This window comes from Podarcis gaigeae, assembly GCF_964106915.1.
Source record: "Podarcis gaigeae genome assembly, chromosome: 6".
NCBI classification, from domain to species: Eukaryota; Metazoa; Chordata; class Lepidosauria; order Squamata; family Lacertidae; genus Podarcis; species Podarcis gaigeae.
In genome coordinates this window covers 41,171,753-41,191,431 of record NC_139682.1, presented here as the reverse complement: position 1 = coordinate 41,191,431, position 19,679 = coordinate 41,171,753, and the positions used below count along the sequence as shown (strand labels likewise).

At 45.3% G+C, this 19,679-nt stretch overlaps 1 protein-coding gene across 12 annotated transcripts in view; it reads left to right on the top strand.

The window, feature by feature from the left end:
- TMCC2 (transmembrane and coiled-coil domain family 2) overlaps positions 1-19,679 on the top strand; it is a 95,274-nt gene that overhangs the window by 43,631 nt on the left and 31,964 nt on the right. For 3 of the 12 annotated variants that reach the window (XM_083745491.1, XM_083745490.1, XM_083745480.1), the window contains exon 1: positions 13,613-13,896. The exons of 3 other annotated variants lie outside the window; for them this stretch is intronic. Coding sequence is in view for 2 of the 9 variants with exons in the window: in XM_083745486.1 (XP_083601612.1) it covers positions 3,671-3,811 (141 nt within the window). In the remaining 7 variants the exon portion in view is untranslated. 6 more of the 12 variants (XM_083745482.1, XM_083745486.1, XM_083745483.1 and 3 more) reach the window with 6 other exon arrangements.

Sequence of the window (19,679 nt, the reverse complement as noted above, 5' to 3'; positions counted from 1 at the left end):
TTTCTGCAAGAAAGGAAAAAATATAGATTAAACAGGCATTAAATTGGGGGGGGGGGGATTGTGGACTAGCTAGGACTGATGGAAGTTGTAGCCCAAAGCATCTGAAGAGCACCAGGTGATGGTTTGTTTAAATGCATACCTTTAGCTAAGTTCTATGATGAAAAAGAATCAGGTAGTCTATTTCTAGATAAATGGATTTATGATTTACTAACATTTTAGTTACAAACAGAATGTTAATCCAGATCTTTTTATCCTTTGTGAAGGTCTGTAGGGACTCGTATGTGCTGAATATTTGTAAAATAGTAAGAACACACCAGATAAAACCTAGTGATAACAGAACAGAAAAATTGGGAGTTCATTGCATAATATCTTAAGCGTAAGAGCTAGATTATTTATCTCTTATATAATTGCTCTGCATCAGCAAGAGCTTTTCATTGCTATTGATACGTGCAATTAAGTCTCTGCTGTCTGCCATGTCAAACACAGTTTTGACTCACCATCTCCTTTCCAAGGCCACTCTATCCCAAGACGCCCCAGACAACTCCATTCTTCTGCTCCACTTCTGCTAATCCAGATCTCCCTCTGCTGGCAGCAAAATAAAATGATACAAAGTTAGAATTTCACAAAAATCATGCTGGGCAGGAGACATTCTGGAATCAGATGATTGATTGGACTGCTGAGTAAATCAACCCAGTATTTAATTATTTCAGGAACTGCTTCAAGGCATATTAATCTTTTTATGTCCCTTGGAATAACAGGGTGAGATTAAGAAATCCGGAAGCTCTCATTGTGGAATTTATTCCAGTGGATCTATAAGCTTCTCAGATGGAATATACACAGGAAAACACACTTAACTTCAGACTAGGATGGCCAAGGAAAAGGAAAACAGAGTTTGTGTATTGTTTCAGAAATTGTGTTATTTAAGAAATTTGTGTGAGTTAGGCAGCTTTGCTTTTAGATTAAAACCAAATTGAATCTTCCACCTTCCCTAAAATACTCCTATTAAAGTGTGTATATCATGGCAGCCTAATGTAACCACCACACAAGGAGTTTCCTATACAGTATAATATTGCTGCAGCAGGAGCCTGATTTGGTGCTGAGGCCCTTAATGAGATAGTATGAATATATCAGTGGCGAAAGGGAGGGTGGGCTCTGATCCCCAAGGCCCCCTTCCCCCACCATCCAGAATGATCAAACCAGCCAGAAGAACAAACGAGTCTTGAGGCACCTTAAAACCTACAGTGGTACCTTGGTTTACAAACTTAATCCATTCTGGAAAGTCCGTTTTTAAACCGAAACTGTTCTTAAACCAAGGCACGCTTTCCCTAATGAGGCCTCCTGCCGTCGGGGCCCTGCCACCATTTGGATTCCGTTCTTAGACCAAGGTAAAGTTTGCAAACTGGGACACTACTTCCAGTTTTGCGGAGTTCGTAAACTGAATCGTTCATAAACAGAGCTGTTCTTAAACCGAGGGACCAGTGTAATAGACTTAGTGGATCACAGCATACTTCATCAGATGCATGAAGTATAATACAGATGGTGTTGCTGGTGGAAAAGGAGGGAATGTAGAGGTGTGTGTTCAAAGGGAAAGGAAATGCAAAACAAGAACCAGGCCCAAATGGATATGCCATAAAATTGTAAAGTTGGAAGGCATTATGAGGGTCATCTAGTCCAATCCTCTGCAATGCAGGAATCTTTTGCCCAGTGTGGGGTTTTAAGGTGCCACAAGGCTCTTTGTTGTTTTGTGGCAACACAGCTACTCTTCTGATATCTGCCGTATTCTCCTGATTGCTACCCCTTTTTTGCCTTCTTTTCCTTTTACCCTGGACTAAGCATATCCAGGACCACAGCTTCCAGGCTGCTTGGCGTGAAATTCACTGCAAGTGGTATAGCCCTTTCCCTTACCCCATCCAGAGCTTTGCAAGCTTATTCCCCCCCCAACAGGAAGTGTGAAAAGAGCTGCCAGTCCATATTTCCACTGAAACTTGGCAAAGTCTGTTAGTTTTTAGAGTTCCCTAGCCTGCAACCCTGCACATACTTTTGAATATGTCTATGGCACAGAGTGAGACTTAGTTCTGAGTAAATATGGAGGGATTGTGTTGCATGTATAATATGACTGCCAGATCTTGCCATCTGACATGTTTGCTGCTAATTACTGCAGATTAAGCTTCCTGTTTCAATTTGAGTTCAACATGGGGTTAGTTGATATGAGAGATTCCATGACAACTAGCATGACTGTTATTACCATGAGTACTGTTTATTTGGGGGAAATGCAGGGCCATACCTTTTAGCCTTTTAGCCAGCATAAGTAAGGAAAAGGCTTGTATCTGTAGATGCATAGGAGAAAGGGACAGGTCTGAAAGCAAGGTAGTGAGATTGAACAGGGTTAAGTAGTATTAGATAGAATCATAGGGTTGGGAAATACCCTGAGGATCATTTCGTTCACCTCCCTGCAATGCAGGAATATTCAGGTGTCCCATACGGGGATTGAACCCGCAAAAGTGCAGTGATGATCCAGAAAGTGGAGAAATACGGGGAGGGAGAGGGAAAGAGAGAGCATGGAATGGAAGTATTTATTTATGTCATAAAAATTACATCATGGAATCATAGAACTGAACAGTTGGAAGGGACCCCAAGGGTCATCTAGTCCAACCCCCTGCAATGCAGGAATCTCAACTAAAGCATCCATGACAGGTGGCCATCCTACCTCTCCTTAAAAACCTCCAGTGAAGGAGTGTCTACCACCTTCCGAGGGAGTCTGTTCCACTTGATTTTAAGAAAAGAAAAGGCTTGATTCTAAGGAAAAACTTCATCCCCAGTTAGCTCTCTCTCTGTTGTTTATAACATAAAAACATAAGTAGCTGAGTCAATCCGTAATCCCCCTCAAACCACAGTAAGAACTTGAAAGCTTGTTCCCTATTTTGCAACATTTAAGTTGGTCTAAAAAAAGACATTAAATGCCCTACTATGATATATTTTTGTTTGTTAGCCATGTATCTCCCTGTCATTTATTTAAATCATTTATGTTGTATGTTGGGGCAGAGACCGATCTTTTTTGCTTATGCAAAACACCTTGTGCATTGATGGCACTATATAAATACTAAGATGGGTTATTATTTTCACAGCAACATTTATTTTATTTAAGAAACACTGTGTCCAGCTTTTTGCAGTACAATAGTTCTCAATGTAGATTTTCCATTGTATTGAAATCAACTACAATTTTATTATGGGATCTGCCATTTGAGATTTAGCGCACAATTAGAATTTAATTATTTAATTAGCATGGGTGTTTAATTAATTAGCATTAGTATTTAATTAAGGATACATTGCTATTACCACTTCCACAAATGATGTGCAAGCAGGATGTGGAGCATAGGATTAACCTGCAGCAGCTCAGATCACGAGTCTGTGAAATCAGTTATCTTGTATCTCAGAGTGCCTGATACCTACACTTGGACAATAAGGCACAAATCCTGTGTTAATGCATTTCTTCCTTTGGACGTTCTTGCACATAGGGTGGGTTTCATGCTTGTACGATAATGCACACTGCCAAGGAGGAGGAGGAGGAGCAGGAAGATGCGAGTTTCAGCATCAGCTGTCTTGCTGATGAGGCTGTTTTCTTTGTAGTGAGAGAAGGTAGCACAGCATTTCTGTCTGAAGCCAGCTGGTGATGCTGCAGCCTTGCAAGAAGGATTTGCATGGTGGTGGGGAATACAGATTTCCCATCCGCGCATCAAACCACTGCTGGGTGACTGAAGCATCTGCCTCGCCTGGAGAGGGTGATGGTGCTGTGCAGACCCCAGCAATGGAGGTAGGAGTGCTCCAAGGGGGGCATTTTCATTATCTCACTAATCTCCCCTTTGGTGACCTGCCAGACTTCCCTGGAAGAGAGTGAGACAGAAGGGGATTACTGAGACTGGAATCACCCATCTCGCTGAGCAGCCGCAGGGGGAGGTGGGAGGGATGGGAATGATTGGTGTTCCACCCGCAGGCCTTAATCCCCACTGGCTGTCGCTCAAGCAGGATGGTTTGCAGGCGCTGTCGGATTAAAGCAGAATGGAAGGGTTCTGTAGGGTTGGAGCCTTCCTGCATGGCTGAAGTAATATTTTACCTTCCAACCCTCCGCCTTGCCAAGAAGGGCTGCTGCACGCTGGGACCCCAAGCAGGATTTGTACATGGTGCCACAGGAGAGAGGGGCAGAAGGTCACCTGGGATTGTACCCCCTGCCTGATTCCACGAGATGGTTCATACCCAGGTGAGCATTCAGTCTGGACATCCAACCCGGACTTCCTCCCCCAAGTTGGAGGCTTTGAAGTGCATTGTTCTACCTTTGGAATGTGAATGACGGGAGAGAGGGGAGGGGTGCCTGATAGGCAACAATGGAGCAGGCTGTTGAAAGGTGGAACAAAGAGGTAACTGATCGCTCTCAGTTTGAAATTCAATAGCATAAGGATACATTGTTTGAAATCCAGGGTCAGAAGCTTGTAGCATCAACAGTGGAAGACGCTTGTTGCAGCATTATTTTTTTTCGTTTTTAACAAAAACAATTCAGTGTGAATCCAATGTCACTTCTAAAGCACAACGCACCCCCAGCCGTGTTTGCCAGCAAATACAGAGCTCTAGAGGTGGTGGGACAGTTGAAATGGAGGCAGATTGGCCTCTTGCTGTGATTTTTGCAACCCAGCGAGAGAGAGTGGGAAGTGTGTGTTTTGGGTATGTGCTGGGAGTGTAGGATGGTTGCACCTGTGATGAAGCAGGCTGACTGTACTCTCATGCGGGTGGAGGAGGCAGAGCAGCTGTGCTGATCTATTTACAGTATTTGCCTGGCTCCAGCGGGAGATCTGTGCCTTCATGTCCTAGATAAAAACCTTTCTTTTGCTCCTGCTCAAACAGATATGGCACACTGGAAACCTTCTAATGTAAAGTGCTCTGTGCTACAGCGTTCCAGGAACCTCTTGAATCCATTGATGAGAGTTTTAAGGCGATTCTGATAAATAGGGCAGTATCTGTACAAATATAATTGCTGTACTGTGCCAGAACAAAGATCCCTAGCACAGCATTCTGTCCCCGACTAGAGCCTCTCATATGGACAAAGGAAGCTTGCAAACAGGGCAAGTCTGCAGGAGCTATCCTTATTCTTTGCTCCTAGCATTGGGTAATTATCAGCAAACTGCCTCTGAATGTGGAGGCTCCATTGCTAGCTATTATGTCCTTCAGCCACTGATGTCCCTGCCCTCCATCTAATCTGATTATTGATTGCTGGTGGGTGGACAATGTATTTTTTTATTGCTTTGGGCTATTTTATAGTATCTTTGCATTTTTACAATGTAAGTCACTATGAGACTCTCTTTTTTCATAGGAACATAGGAAGCAGTCTTATATTAAGTCAGACTTTTGGTCCAGCTGTCCCAATATTGTCCACAATTAGTGGCAGTGGCTTCTCCAGAGTTTCAGACCAGAGTCTCTCCCAACTTTAAATGGAAATGACAGGGATTGAACCTGGGACCTTTTGTATGCAACTCAGATGTCCTACCTGGGCTGTGGCCCTTTCCCTTCTATAAAAAAGCAGTTAATAAATTGAATAAATCATCACCATCATAGTCAATCTACTTCACTAATGCTCATCTCAGCAATCTCTGTAAATGATTTCCACAGTATGATATGGTATGATGAGTAATGATAAATTAATTGTGATATTTCTCTCCCTCCTCAAATCTGGATTTAGACTAGTGACATTCTCTGTGTGGCTTGGGTACTGCAGTAGCTTTGCTGGTTCTTTAAGTTTATTCCAATTTCTTCTTCTAGTAGCAGAAGACATGCTGGGACTCATTAAATCAGAACTTGGCCAACATATTTCTAAAACAAACATGTGCACACAAATCACTGTGTAATTAGGATTTGTGGGGTACAGTGCCCCCCCCCCCGAACAAATCCAAACACTTATTTAGTTTCATCTTTGGCTGTTTGCAGCCATGTTGATCAGACAAACACAGGAATGTGCCTTATGTTGTGTCAGATCCATCTAGCTCACTGTTGTCCACACTGGACAGAGCCCATCTATATATACTAGTAACAGTAAGAGCTCCCCATAACCTGTTTGAAGATCTCCCATTCCCACAGCTTTGTTTGTTTGTTTGTTTGTTTGTTTGGTTATTACATTTCTATACTGCCTTTCCTTCTTAGGAGCTTAGGACAAGGCACTTGGGGTGTTCTTTGATCCAATATTGACAGCTGAGACCCAAATGGCCTCAGTGACCTCAAGCACTTTTTACCAGTTTCTGCTTGTTTGTCAGCTGCGGCCTTTCCTGCATAGGGATAGCCTGGCCACAGTGATCCTCCAGATTGGATTGCAATAAGCACATGATAGGTATCTTGAAAATGGTTCAGAAGCTCCAGTCTGGCTGCTAAAATTCTGGCTGGTTTACCCAGGAGATGTATTAATGTCAGTTCATAACAAACTACATTGGCTTCCAGTTCACTACTGAGTGAAATTCCGGTGTTTATCTTCAAAGGGCTTGGGCTCCAAATATCTGAGGGAGAGCACCTCCTCCCATATCAGCTCGCCTGTGCATTAAGATACCGTATTTTTCGCCCCATAAGACGCACTTTTTCCCCTCCAAAAATGAAGGGGAAATCTGGGTGCGTCCTATGGGGCGAATGCAGGCTTTCGCTGAAGCTTGGAGAGCGAGAGGGGTGGGTGCGCACCGACCCCTCTCGCTCTCCAGGCTTCAGGAAGACATCCGCAGCCTGGGCAGCCCTGCAGGAGGTCAGGCAGGGATGTCTAGGCTGCGGATAGCAGCCTGCTTCCCGGAGCGTCGGGCGCCCTGAAAGCAGAGCGCCCGGCGCTTCGGGAGCGCATCCGCAGCCCGGGCAGCCCTGCAGGAGGTCCAGCAGGGCTGTCTAGGCTGCGGATAGCAGCCTGCTTCCCGGAGCGTCGGGCACCCTGAAGCAGAGCGCTCCGCGCGCCGGACAGACATCCGCAGCGTGGGGAGTCCTGCAGGGGTTCCCCGCAGGGTTCCCCACGCTGCGGATAGCAGCCTGCCACCCGGCGGGCGGGGCGCCCTGAAGCAGAGCGCCCCGCGCGCCGGACAGACATCCGCAGCGTGGGGAGTCCTGCAGGGGTTCCCTGCAGGGCTCCCCACGCTGCAGATAGCAGCCTGCCTCCCGGCGGGTGGGGCGCCCTGAAGCAGAGCACCCCGCGCGCCGGACAGACATCCGCAGCGTGGGGAGTCCTGCAGGGGTTCCCCGCAGGGCTCCCCACGCTGCAGATAGCAGCCTGCCTCCCAGCGGGTGGGGCGCCCTGAAGCAGAGCGCCCCGCGCGCCGGACAGACATCCGCAGTGTGGGGAGCCCTGCAGGGGTTCCCCGCAGGGCTCCCCACGCTGCGGATAGCAGCCTGCCGCCTGAGGCAGACATCGGCCAGCCCCACAAGCTCAGGGAGGTGCAGCGCCCTTCCTCGACCTGGTTTGGTTTCCCCGACCTGCTTTTGGGGGGGAAATAAAGGGAAATTTTTTTTCCTTTATTTCCCCCCCAAAAAACTAGGTGCGTCCTATGGGACGGAGCGTCCTATGGGACGAAAAATACGGTAATTAAAAGAGACCCTTCTCCATGTTTCCTCTTTAGGAGAAGCACATTACAAATGCATAATAGAGAGGACTTCTCTGTGGTGGCACCACCACTATGGGCTTGTCCTCCCAAGAGAGAAGGTGCCAACATTTGTTTTTGTTTTTTGACACCAGGTTAATGCCTTGTTTGTTTGTTTTGCCAGGCATTTTAGATTACGGTGTTTCAAACTGGTTGAATGTTTTTATTCATCTGAATTGTATTGCATTGTTTATTATATTTTATTCTGCATTTTCAAGTCTTGTATATCATGGTGTGATTAATTTTTGAATATAGGGTGGCTTTATTTTTATTTTTTAAAAATAAAATGCATATATGTAAATAAATTCATGCAGCTACTCAAGTTTATCATCATAGCAACCATTGGGGGTAGGCTAATTTTAGAACCATCAGGGATCTGAATGCATTCTTCCTAGTTTGGTTCTTGTACTTTACCCATTGCACACACATGGACTGTACACACCACGTGCAGTCTCTAGAGACTCTGGATTTAGATCAGTTGTAGATTATCCAGATTCCATAGGTTCAATTAAGGATTGTTGTTATAATGCCCATTGTTTGTGTTTCTTCATAAGAGCTGGTTGTCAAAGATCCCTTATGGCATATTTTTACTCTGGTACATGAGATGTACCGGGAAAACTGCTGTTCTGCCAAATATTGTGGTGTAGCTGGTTTGCATTTACACTTCCTGCATCATGCCTTTTTCCTGATTCTGTGTGAGACTGAGATTGATTCCTGGCTGGCAACAGATAGTTCATATTTCATAAGCTGTTCATTGAATTTGTTCTTTCAGTAAAGGTCTGTAGTGGTGTTACCTCTATAAAAGGTTCTACACATCTTGAGTAGCTATCTTGATTACTCTTTCGGAATGGAGAAGGTTGGTGACCAGCAATTGCACTTTCAGAGTGCTGTGTTACCTAGAGCGAAGCTTCTGGATCTGAGAAGAAAGCCTGCTTTAGTTCATTATGACCAGGAAGCAACAGTATACAGAAGGACCTGAGGCTTGTCAGTTTGAAAGTCACAGATACTCCTTCGGCAGGGGGAGCATTGGAATTAGGTTTGTGACATCCTTCCATTTAGCTGTCACACAGATATACCACCCTAACATTATGTTCAAAGTTCATGCTCTAAAACAATGGCTCTTTAAAAAAATGTAATCTTGTAGGATGTCACTTAATTGCTAGAAAAGGTATAATCTTCCCTCTGCTTCTGCTTAGTGTGAGGGTTGGGCTCAAAGATAGAGCTCCATTGTCAACCCACCCTAGGCCCTCACTAGCAAGTGCCTGGTATTGTGTGCTTTGAAATTGCAGTATAGAAGCCACTGCTTTTGGTCTGGTGATAGGAATCTAACTCTGCAATTGTCATGTACACACTGCCGGGTGGGGAAGAGCTCTCTGAGTTTAGAAGGTCCAAACTTGATGATGTGTGGAATAAGTCAATGCATTTCATGTTATCTGTTTTGTTACTTACTTAATTAATTAATAATAACACAGAGGGGACGAGGATTGGGACTGTAGCTTGCTAAAGGAGAGATGGGGGGCAGTTTTAATTGCAACCATAGCACAGGAAGAAAGGGTTAAACTCTACCTCCCTGTTCATGATGGTCCCTATCCTGATCCATCCCCCCCCCCCGAAAAAAACCACATACACAAATGCTCAATGCATTCAGACATTTAATGTGTCATTTAGCTGGTTCATTCTGAAATGCTTGAGTTTGTTCTCAGAGTTAACCCTGGCTCTCTTGGCTACAGTGTAAAGTTGCTCTAGCAAATATGACAGCAGCAGCTGTGCCCTGCCTGCTCCCTTTCCTTAAAGCATCGTCATCATGCTTTAGACATTCCAGGGCCTCAGTTAGAGAATTGCTTGAAGCCTGCGTGGCTTGATGGCAATGGGCCAGATTTAAAACTCTACAGCTGGGTGGGTGTATGTCATCTAAGTTACCTCATAGGGAAGAAAAGCTGGCCTGATTTTGCGTGTGGCTTTCTTTCCACCATGCTTCACATACATGTCTCCTGTCATCCAGCAATGAAATACAATCGCATCGCCTCTAGGGTGAAGCATGCTGTTTTATTTTGGTCAGAGAAAGCAGGAGAGTGTATGATCATGTTGCACTCTTTTGTTCGTGCCAACCAAGTCTATATGCGAAGTCCTGTATAAGGAAAGCAGGATAGAAATCATATATATAAATGCATAAATAAATAATACAGTGTCTGTTCCTTCTACTTCCTCTGTTATTTGCTTTGCCTATAGCCGTCATTTACCCTTACTATGTTTATGTAGCCTCAGCTAGAACTGAAACATGAAAAGTCATGTTCTGTGTCTCTCCCGCCACCCGAGTTCTTGTACAAATGAAATCAGCAGTTGGCCATAGAACTCCTGGCTTCTTTGGGTTCCTTGGAGCACAAGGCATTTGGCTGCCCATCTGCTAAGCATTTTCTCAGGCTTTCCATTTCGCTCAAAACTTCCCTATCTGTGACAGTGTCTTGAAATAGATGTCCTTTTAATCCAGCCTTGCTCAAGCTGATACCTTCCAGACATTTAGGACTGCAGTTGTTATGCTCCCTGGCCATAGGCCATGCAGGCCAAAGGTGATGGGAGCTGGAATCCAAAACATCTGGAGGACACCAACTTGGGGATGGCTATTTTAATCGTAATACTTAGATATCAGAAACTCTAGGAAGTAGAACTATTCCTTTGCCTCTATGGTTTCACTCCAAATTTGGTGCCTCATTAAGATGGACATGTTATTGATTCCTAGTTTTCCATAGTGCCATATATTGAATTATGGTCTATTCCTTATAGTGATTGATGTGGAAATCTGAGGTAGTGGTGGTTGATGGTGTGTGCATCTATATTGTTGCACGCCACCCCAGTCTCCAAGCGGTGCGAGATTCCAGGGGTTCCAGAACCCAGGGTTCGTGTTTCTTTTGGAATGATGCACAGCAGAGACTGTGGTGTCTCTTTATGAAATATGGTTTATTTACAGATATATTCAACCTGAGCCTACGGTGGAGATGGTCACAGCATCAACACCCAAAGAGGATTTTGCTTTTCCTGTAGGCCACAGCCTTGGATTCCAGCATAAATCAGGCATGGCTCTGTCTCCCAGCTGCCCAGCCTGCAGCCTTCCCACTTCCACCTTTTAGATCACATAAGTCAACTCTGGCCTTTGTCTTTCTAACTACCAGGGAATTGAGGGCGGGTGGGGGGCCTACCCATTTGCTGTCTGGCACAAAGCCACTTCCTTCGTTACCTTAATGGCCCATACTTAGAGGACCATTCCCTCACTAGGAAGCTAGCCTAGTGCAACTGGACTTCTCTGCGACCCATCCCCTCTGCAGGGAGGTGGGACCAATTCGGATGGTCCGCCCCCGCCACTTAATGGATCCAAATGGTTTCCAGAGAGTGGTAGGGGATGCTTTATCCCATGTTGATGGCCTTTCAGCTGATTCCCTGGTGGCCCGCTGGAATGCGGAGTTAACCAGGGCTATTCACTGTTTGGCTCCGAAGCGCCCTCTCCGATTGCATGGAGCCCGGAGAGCCCCGTGGTTTTCCACGGATCTGAGGGCAATGAAACAATCGTTGAGATGGCTAGAGCGCCGGTGGCAGATAACTCATTCCGAATCTGACCGGACACAGGTTAGAGCTCAATGTCGAGCCTACCAAGTGGCGATAGCGACGGCGAAGAAGAATTTCTTCACCGCCTCTATTGCATCTGCAGAAAACAGCAGCAGGAGACTTTTTCAGTTTGTTCACAATTTAGCGGAACCACCTGTAACATCGGGGCCCAGTAAGGGCCACATATTCTCCTGCAATGATTTTGCAAAATTTTTTGCAGATAAAATCGCTCAGATTCGGGAAGAAGTAGACTCCACCGTGGGAGCAGGGCCGGGGCGGGAGAGTGCTAGAGTTCTGTCTAGTCAAGTTGAGTGGGATCAGTTCCAATCTGTTACCTCCGAGGATGTGGACAGGCTGCTTGGACGAGTGAAACCAACCACCTGTCTCCTGGATCCTTGCCCATCCTGGCTTATAAAAGCTAGCCGGGAAGGACTGGGCGATGGGCTTCGTGGGGTGGTGAATGCTTCCCTCTGTGAGGGAGCCTTCCCAGACCCACTGAAAGAGGCGGTTATTAAACCGCTTCTTAAAAAACCATCTTTAGATGCGGCCACAATGGCCAACTATCGCCCAGTCTCAAATCTTCCATTCTTGGGCAAGGTGATAGAGCGAGCGGTTGCCGAACAACTCCAGTTACGCCTGGAAGAAGCGGACCATTTGGATCCCTTTCAGTCGGGATTCAGGCCTCATCATGGGACTGAAACTGCCTTGGTCGCACTGGTTGATGATCTCCGGCGGGCTAGGGACAAAGGTGAGAGCTGTTTCCTAGTTCTGCTGGATCTCTCAGCGGCGTTTGATACCATCGACCATAACATCCTTCTGGACCGTCTTGAGAGGCTGGGAGCTGGGGGCACTGTCCTACAGTGGTTCCGCTCCTTCCTCCTGGGCCGTGTTCAGAAAGTGGTGGTGGGGGATGAGTGTTCAGACCCCTGGGCTCTCACTTGTGGGGTGCCTCAGGGTTCTGTCCTCTCCCCCATGCTTTTCAACATTTACATGCAGCTGCTGGGAGAGATCATCAGGAGGTTTGGGCTGGGTGTTCATCAGTATGCAGATGATACCCAGCTCTACCTCTCTTTTAAATCAGAACCAGTGAGGGCAGTGAAGGTCCTGTGTGAGTGTCTGGAGGCGCTTGGAGGATGGATGGCGGCTAACAGATTGAGGTTGAATCCTGACAAGACAGAAGTACTGTTTCTGGGGGACAGGAGGCGGGCAGGTGTGGAGGATTCCCTGGTCCTGAATGGGGTAACTGTGCCCCTGAAGGACCAGGTGCACAGCCTGGGAGTCATTTTGGACTCACAGCTGTCCATGGAGGCACAGGTCAAATCTGTGTCCAGGACAGCTGTTTACCAGCTCCATCTGGTACGTAGGCTGAGACCCTATCTGCCTGCGGACTGTCTCGCCAGAGTGGTGCATGCTCTGGTTATCTCCCGCTTGGACTACTGCAATGCACTCTACGTGGGGCTACCTTTGAAGGTGACTCGGAAGCTACAACTAATCCAGAATGCGGCAGCTAGACTGGTGACTGGGAGCGGCCGCCGAGACCATATAACACCGGTCTTGAAAGACCTACATTGGCTCCCAGTATGTTTCCGAGCACAATTCAAAGTGTTGGTGCTGACCTTTAAAGCCCTAAACGGCCTCGGTCCAGTATACCTGAAGGAGCGTCTCCACCCCCATCATTCTGCCCGGACGCTGAGGTCTAGCGCCGAGGGCCTTCTGGCGGTTCCCTCATTGCGAGAAGCAAAGCTACAGGGAACCAGGCAGAGGGCCTTCTCGGTAGTGGCGCCCACCCTGTGGAACGCCCTTCCAGCAGATGTCAAAGCGATAAACAACTACCTGACATTCAGAAGACATCTTAAGGCAGCCCTGTTCAGGGAAGTTTTTAACGTGTGATATTTTACTGTATTTTTGGATTTTATGGAAGCCGCCCAGAGTGGCTGGGGAGGCCCAGCCAGATGGGCGGGGTATAAATAATAAATTATTATTATTATTATTATTATTATTATTATTATTATTAGCCTGGCTATTCCTGGAATTGAATCTATGCTGGATCCAGGAATTAGAAGGAGGCTCAAGCAATGCAGTCTACCCCACAAAAAACACATAATATGTTTTAAATAGAAAAAGATGAGAGTGGTTCCAGAACTTTTCAAGGACTGGGTGCTTCTAATCTTTGCGAATCCTGGCATGCCATCAGTGAGCTGCCTGCTCTTCTGACTGGGACCCATCACTCCAGAAGGTCTGTCCAAGTTTGTCACTTCTGACAAGGCATTTTCCTGTTGGCTGGGACTTGGGTGCAGCAGCTATGACTCCTTCCTCCATGCCAGCTGGCCTCTGACCGTGTTCAGTTTCGGGACTTTGCCTCCCTTTGCCCTTTTAAAGATTGGGTTACTTAGAGAGTCGACAACTGTCTGGGGCATGAAAAACTGCCTCGGAGAGCTGGAGAGTTTGGACGGTTCCAGAGAAACTCTTCAGAGACCAAAGCAAGTAAACTAGAGGAGTATTTTCTGGCTGGAAAGAAAGACAATGGTAAAGGCAAAGGACTATCCTTGGGAGACGTTTTGAGGAACAAATAGAACTGACCTAGCACAGTGACCTTTTGGTCAAAGGAAGCTGGAGATCAAGATTGGCTTCTCAGCAGAGGCGATTGGCTTCCAGAGTATCCTTTGTGTTTTCTAGATGTATAGCATGGAGATGGGATGTTATGTTTTCCTACATTACTGTGATCTCTTGATTTTCGCGCTCTCTGTGTAAGGTAGAGGGGATTTCCCAGGCTTTCCTTAATGGTGAGTAGGTATGTGATTGGAATGCAATTTTTGTAAGCAGGTGTATGGACACGCTTCCTAGAAGTCTTACTATCCCATTTTCTGATTGCTTCTAATCTTTGGGGTTCATTTAGTTTCAGGTCACCTGGGTGTGTTAGCTCACAGAAGGCATTTGTTTCTCAGTTTTGGATGTTGACCCAGGTATATTAATGTTATACAGTAATCACAGTTAACAATAATGCTTTATAGTAAAGCTGTAAAATGTTCAGTGTTTTATTAATGAAGAGGGTTACTCTTTTCCTGAATGAATCCTTTGCCAAGAGAGTTAACACAGCCCTGAATTCAATGGATGGAATCGTAGTAACATGAGCTCTCCTTCCTTAGGTAAGACCTCTGGTTCCTTAATGCAGAAGGACTGAGCACAGAAGCAAAGGAAGAAAAAAATTAGGAACATTCCACTAATTTATTTCTCTGTGCAGAAACACATCCCTAGGTTGATGGAAGTGGTTGTTTTTACATTTAATACATGCTGTTACTACTACTACTACTACTACTACTAAGGTAAAGGTACCCCTGCCCGTACGGGCCAGTCTTGACAGACTCTGGGGTTGTGCGCCCATCTCACTTAAGAGGCCAGGGGCCAGCGCTGTCCGGAGACACTTCCGGGTCACGTGGCCAGCGTGACAAAGCTGCATCTGGCGAGCCAGAGCCGCACACGGAAACGCCGTTTACCTTCCTGCTGGTAAGCGGTCCCTATTTATCTACTTGCACCCGGAGGTGCTTTCGAACTGCTAGGTTGGCAGGCGCTGGGACCGAGCAGCGGGAGCGCACCCCGCCGCAGGGATTCGAACCGCCGACCTTTCGATCGGCAAGTCCTAGGCGCTGAGGCTTTAACCCACAGCGCCACCTGCGTCCCTACTACTACTACTACTACTACTTTATTTAGTGCATTTCAAAATTGCAAGGTGCATTATATCCATTGAATGGTCTTTTTTCCCTATGTGTACATAGATTTTTTTTATCACCACTGTACACTCAGTACAAAGATCTCCTTCAAAAGGTAAAAGATATAAGGCCGAGTGGGATGAAAAAAGAAAAAAACCACACCTCCCAGCAGCCATAAAGCATCATATTCCAGTAATCTTTACAGCAACCCTGTGAGGTAGTCTAGCAGTATTATCCCCATATAACAGATGGAGAAGCAGAGTGAATGAGTGGGGGTGGTGGAGACTGAGGCTGAGTACAATCCTCTGCATGTCTGCTCAGAAGTAAACCCCACATAACTGAATGGGGCTGGCTACCAAGTACGTTGGAGCTACAGTTCTGTACCCAGTAACCTGGGAATAAGCCCCACTGAATTCATGCTTTTGAGTAGACATTGAGTAGAAGATTGCACTGTGAGTTACCTAGTGACTGCGTGACATTGAAATGAGGGAGTTTCCAGCTCCCTATGCTGTGCCAGCTCTAAAGCCATTTGAAAAATATAAACAAAATCAAACTTTAGAAAATGCAGTTTTCCTGTTTCTTTCCTCCCTCTTTGCCTTTGTTGGTACAGAAAGCAGTGAAGTCAGCGGGACTGAACCGCATGTCATATAGTGCCCAATGGAAAAAAATGGAGTAAGACTTTCCTAACCAATTCCTTTGATGCCATAAGCATGCTTGGAATTGTACTAGTAATCCTGTGGCCAACCAGATTTTGTTGGATTACAAATCCCATCATCCCTCACCACTAACTTTGCTGGCTGGACTAGATGTTATTTGGAGTCAGAAACATATGGAGAGCCACAGAGTCCCCACCCCTGATCTGGACACTCACAAGTCCTGCTGAACTCAGCTCCAAGTAGGGTGGCCAGATGCAAAAGAAAGCAGGACTCTGCACCTTTAATAGTTGTGTAGATGGGAGGATTTCACCAGGTGTATTGTGTGTGATGCTGAAATTTCTTCTGCACATCTGTTAAAGGTGCAGGAGTCTGATCTCCTCCTTCCCTTGGCCACCCTAACTTCAACACTTCTTCAAATCTGAACCCCCCCCCTTTAATTTGGACCTCATCTAGAGCAAAGGAGTTGGTTTTTTTAAATTTTGTACTGAGGCTGGTTTGATAAATAAAGCATGTCATGTATGATTTGGTCAGAAATAATACAGACTTTGACTCTTAAGGTTGTAAGAACATAGGAAGCACCTGCTGGATCAGGCCAATCATCCTGTTTTCACAGTGGTCAGCCAGATGTGTATTCTTAATTTGGTGGAGGACTTCACACATTGTAGGTTTAATTCTTTTTCCAAGTTCAGCTGAATGCATGGGAAGAGCTCTAGGTCTGTTAGTCAGGAATTCTAGAGTTTTTAAGTTTTTAAACTTAAGTGAAACACTGGTTCTTTGGATGGTGGTGGTAAAATTGTCACTGATGTACAAGGGGGCAAAAAGAGTCAGGGAGCTGGTTTTATGTTAGTTTATTGTTTTTAATTTGTGAGAGCTTGGGAGCGGTGAGAACTTATTTACAGATGTGTATACTTGGTGTGTATTTTTGCAAACAGGAGGACCAGATGTAATGAATATAATGCAGCCTTTACATCTTATATTACCACTCCCCTTTAAAAGTCTCTTCAACTTGGAGAATGTGAGGAGGTTGCAGTTGGGCGTCGGTTAAATGTGGGCAAGAGTGCTTTCAAAGCAGCCATAGGAACATGGTACCCTTCATCTCCCCTCAGCCTCAGCTAGCATGGTGAATTGTCAGGAATGATGGGGATTGGAGTCCAACATCTGGAGGGCACCTTGTTGGCTGCCTCTGTTCTGGGGGGGGGGGAACCCTGGTCACATTTTGCAGCTGTTATACTGGAATAAAGAATCCCTATAAATTGTGCAAGAAAAAGCCCGAGCAAGATATGGATTCCTATGACCTTCTGGTAAATCCTTTCTGTGTTCTTCCATGTGGGATCAGTAGATGCAAATGGAGTAGGAAATGGATGAATTATAGATTAAAAACAGTAATCTCAAAATGCTGGCTGTTCTTGGATATGTTGATCAAAAGCCTAGTCTCCACAAGAAGAAAGAGGAAGGTTGACCACCAGTGGCAGCTTCAGGATTCATTTCTTCAGTTCAGGGGTTTGTAGAAACCAGCTTATGACCAAAATTGGAGACTAAAGGATTGTGGTAGGAGGCAGCATTTATCTCTCTTTAGCAAGAATATATACTCTAGATTAGTTACCCTTTCACACACATGAGCTAGACAGGCATACAACTAAAAGCAAGCTTGTAAATAGGCAGTCACTTGCTCACCTGTGGCGAGTCAGAATTGCCACCAGGTGAGCAAATAGGGAGATTTTTAAAATATAAATTGATTTTGCGCCCTCCCCCCATCTCCCAGGCTGTAGATGTGCTTTATCAATGGCTTATACTGGTATGCATGCACAGGTGAGCATAGAAAAGTGTGCACTGGCAAGTTATTTGTAAGGCTGGTTAAAAGTAACAGTGCTAGTGGTGTTACAAGAAACAATGCAGTTGGTTGGTAGTGAAAAACTGAGAGAAGGTTGTTCTTGGGGACTTTTCTCCCTGACTCTCTTTTTGACTGTGACTAAATAGCTTTGAAATGTGTTATTAAACCTGATCTCTGGCTCTCAGTGTCCCATCTGGTAGCACCCTCATGTTGCCATTTCATAATTTCAATTCTTGTGAAAGCTGTCATTATGCAATACCTCTGAACAGCTACAGCAGACGTGTACACAAGGTATCTCATAATATGTGTGGGTAGCCTTTCCGGCTTTCTTGACAACTTTGCTTTGTTTTTGCCTTATTTTTGTACTTATGAACTGATCTTGGGTGTCTGAAGTAGGGCCAAACAAGATGAGATGGTGACAGATAAATGCTGCTTTTTACATGTCTGCTCCACATATATAAATCTGGGGTGTTTCAGGAGGAAGGGAGGTATATTTAGACTGAAAACAGTGAGAGGGCTTCTGGAAGAGCCTTGCTGCTGTTAAGAGTTGTGTGCCTTCACTACCAGTCTTGAAGGTGCCATGACAGGCCGCCATGATTGTACTGCTAGAATTGGGCCACCAGGATATCACTGTACCTCTGATTGTTGGAAATAGGGAGTGAATAAGTGAATGAGGTTGAATCCATTAGCTGTGGATGGGTGGAGGTGATACAAGGCTTGACTGACCATATCCTGACAGATCTTCAGATATCCAGCATTTCTTGTTCACATTTATCAGTTTGCATGCAACCAGCATGGGCCAAGCAGAGTACAGAGTGGCTTCCCATGCCGAGTGACAATATCATGTGCTCCCATTTCTGTATTATGGCGCCAAACCACAGGAAGCTGTCTGGCAGCATCCTTAATTAACTGAGATAATTAGGCTGCAGATAAGAATTTCAGAGAGAGTATGCAGTGACATTTCAACCTGTTGCAGTCACTCTGTAACCTAACTCTCTTCAAAGCAAGCTTTGTTGAGTTGCCAGCAGGCCCAGGCATGTGCTGTCATCCATAACAGCACTGGGTTGGACCCCAGCAGTGATCATGAAACTTTTGGAACTTTCCCTAGCAAATGAAAGTCCTTAAATAGCCGTCTCCTGGATTCCAACCAGAGAGCAGCAAATCCGCCTGCTTACTGGATGGTGGTAAATTTGCAGAGGTGAGTCAATGTTTTTTCACCACAGAGCTATTTGTTGAACAGTGCAGTCCTGCATGCTTACTCAGAAGTAAGCAATATTGTGCTCAACATTATGAATGATTCCCATTGAATAGGATGGCAGCCTCTGTTTAACCATAACATCTGTGCCCCAAACCCAAGTTTTGTACTCAATTGCTGGGTTTTTGTTTTTGTTTTAAAAAAGCATACAAAACTAAAGTCAAATCTGGGGCCATTTGTTAAAACATCCCTTAAAAAACCACAGGATTTTGGTGTGTTTTTTTGCTGAATTAAGCCATGTAATTACCCTGTTTTAAACTACCATTGTTTAAGGGGCATTTTAATGATCAAGAGGATGGAGCAACTTCCCTATGAGGAAAGCTTACGGGTGATGGGAGTTTTAGTTCAACAACATTTGGGGACTCACAGGTTGAGAAAGGCTGGCTTACTGCATCTGAGACTTTTTAGTTTAGAGAAATGGTGAGTAAGAGGTGACATGATAAAAGTTTATAAAAATTATGCATAGCATGGAGGAATTGGAGAGAGAAAAGTTTCTCATAATACTATGCTAGATGCAGGACAGATAAAATAAAGTACTTATTCACACAGTGCATAAATTGTGGAACTTGCTCCCATAGCAGACAGTGATGGCCACCAACCTAGATGGCTTTAAAAGAGGATTAGACAAATTCATGGAGGATCTGGTTACTGGTGGCTGTTAGGCACGATGGCTGTGTTTTATCTCCACTCTGCTTGCCAGTTGATGAGTATCACAGGTGGGCAGAGTGCTGTTGTGCTCAAGTCCTGCTTGTGGGCTTCCCATAGGCTTCTGCTTGGCTACTGTGAGAGCAGGGATGCTGGGCTAGATTGGCCATTGGCTTGATTTAGCAGGCTATTCTTAACAAATCGCTTCAAGATTTGACTTCCATCTTTTTTTCATCAAAGAGTTTCTACCGCCCTCAAAGCCTATAAAAACTTGAAAAAATAAAAAATTGTATTGAAACTATACAGAAAGTACAGTGACAATAAGAAACCATGCTATGAATGCTG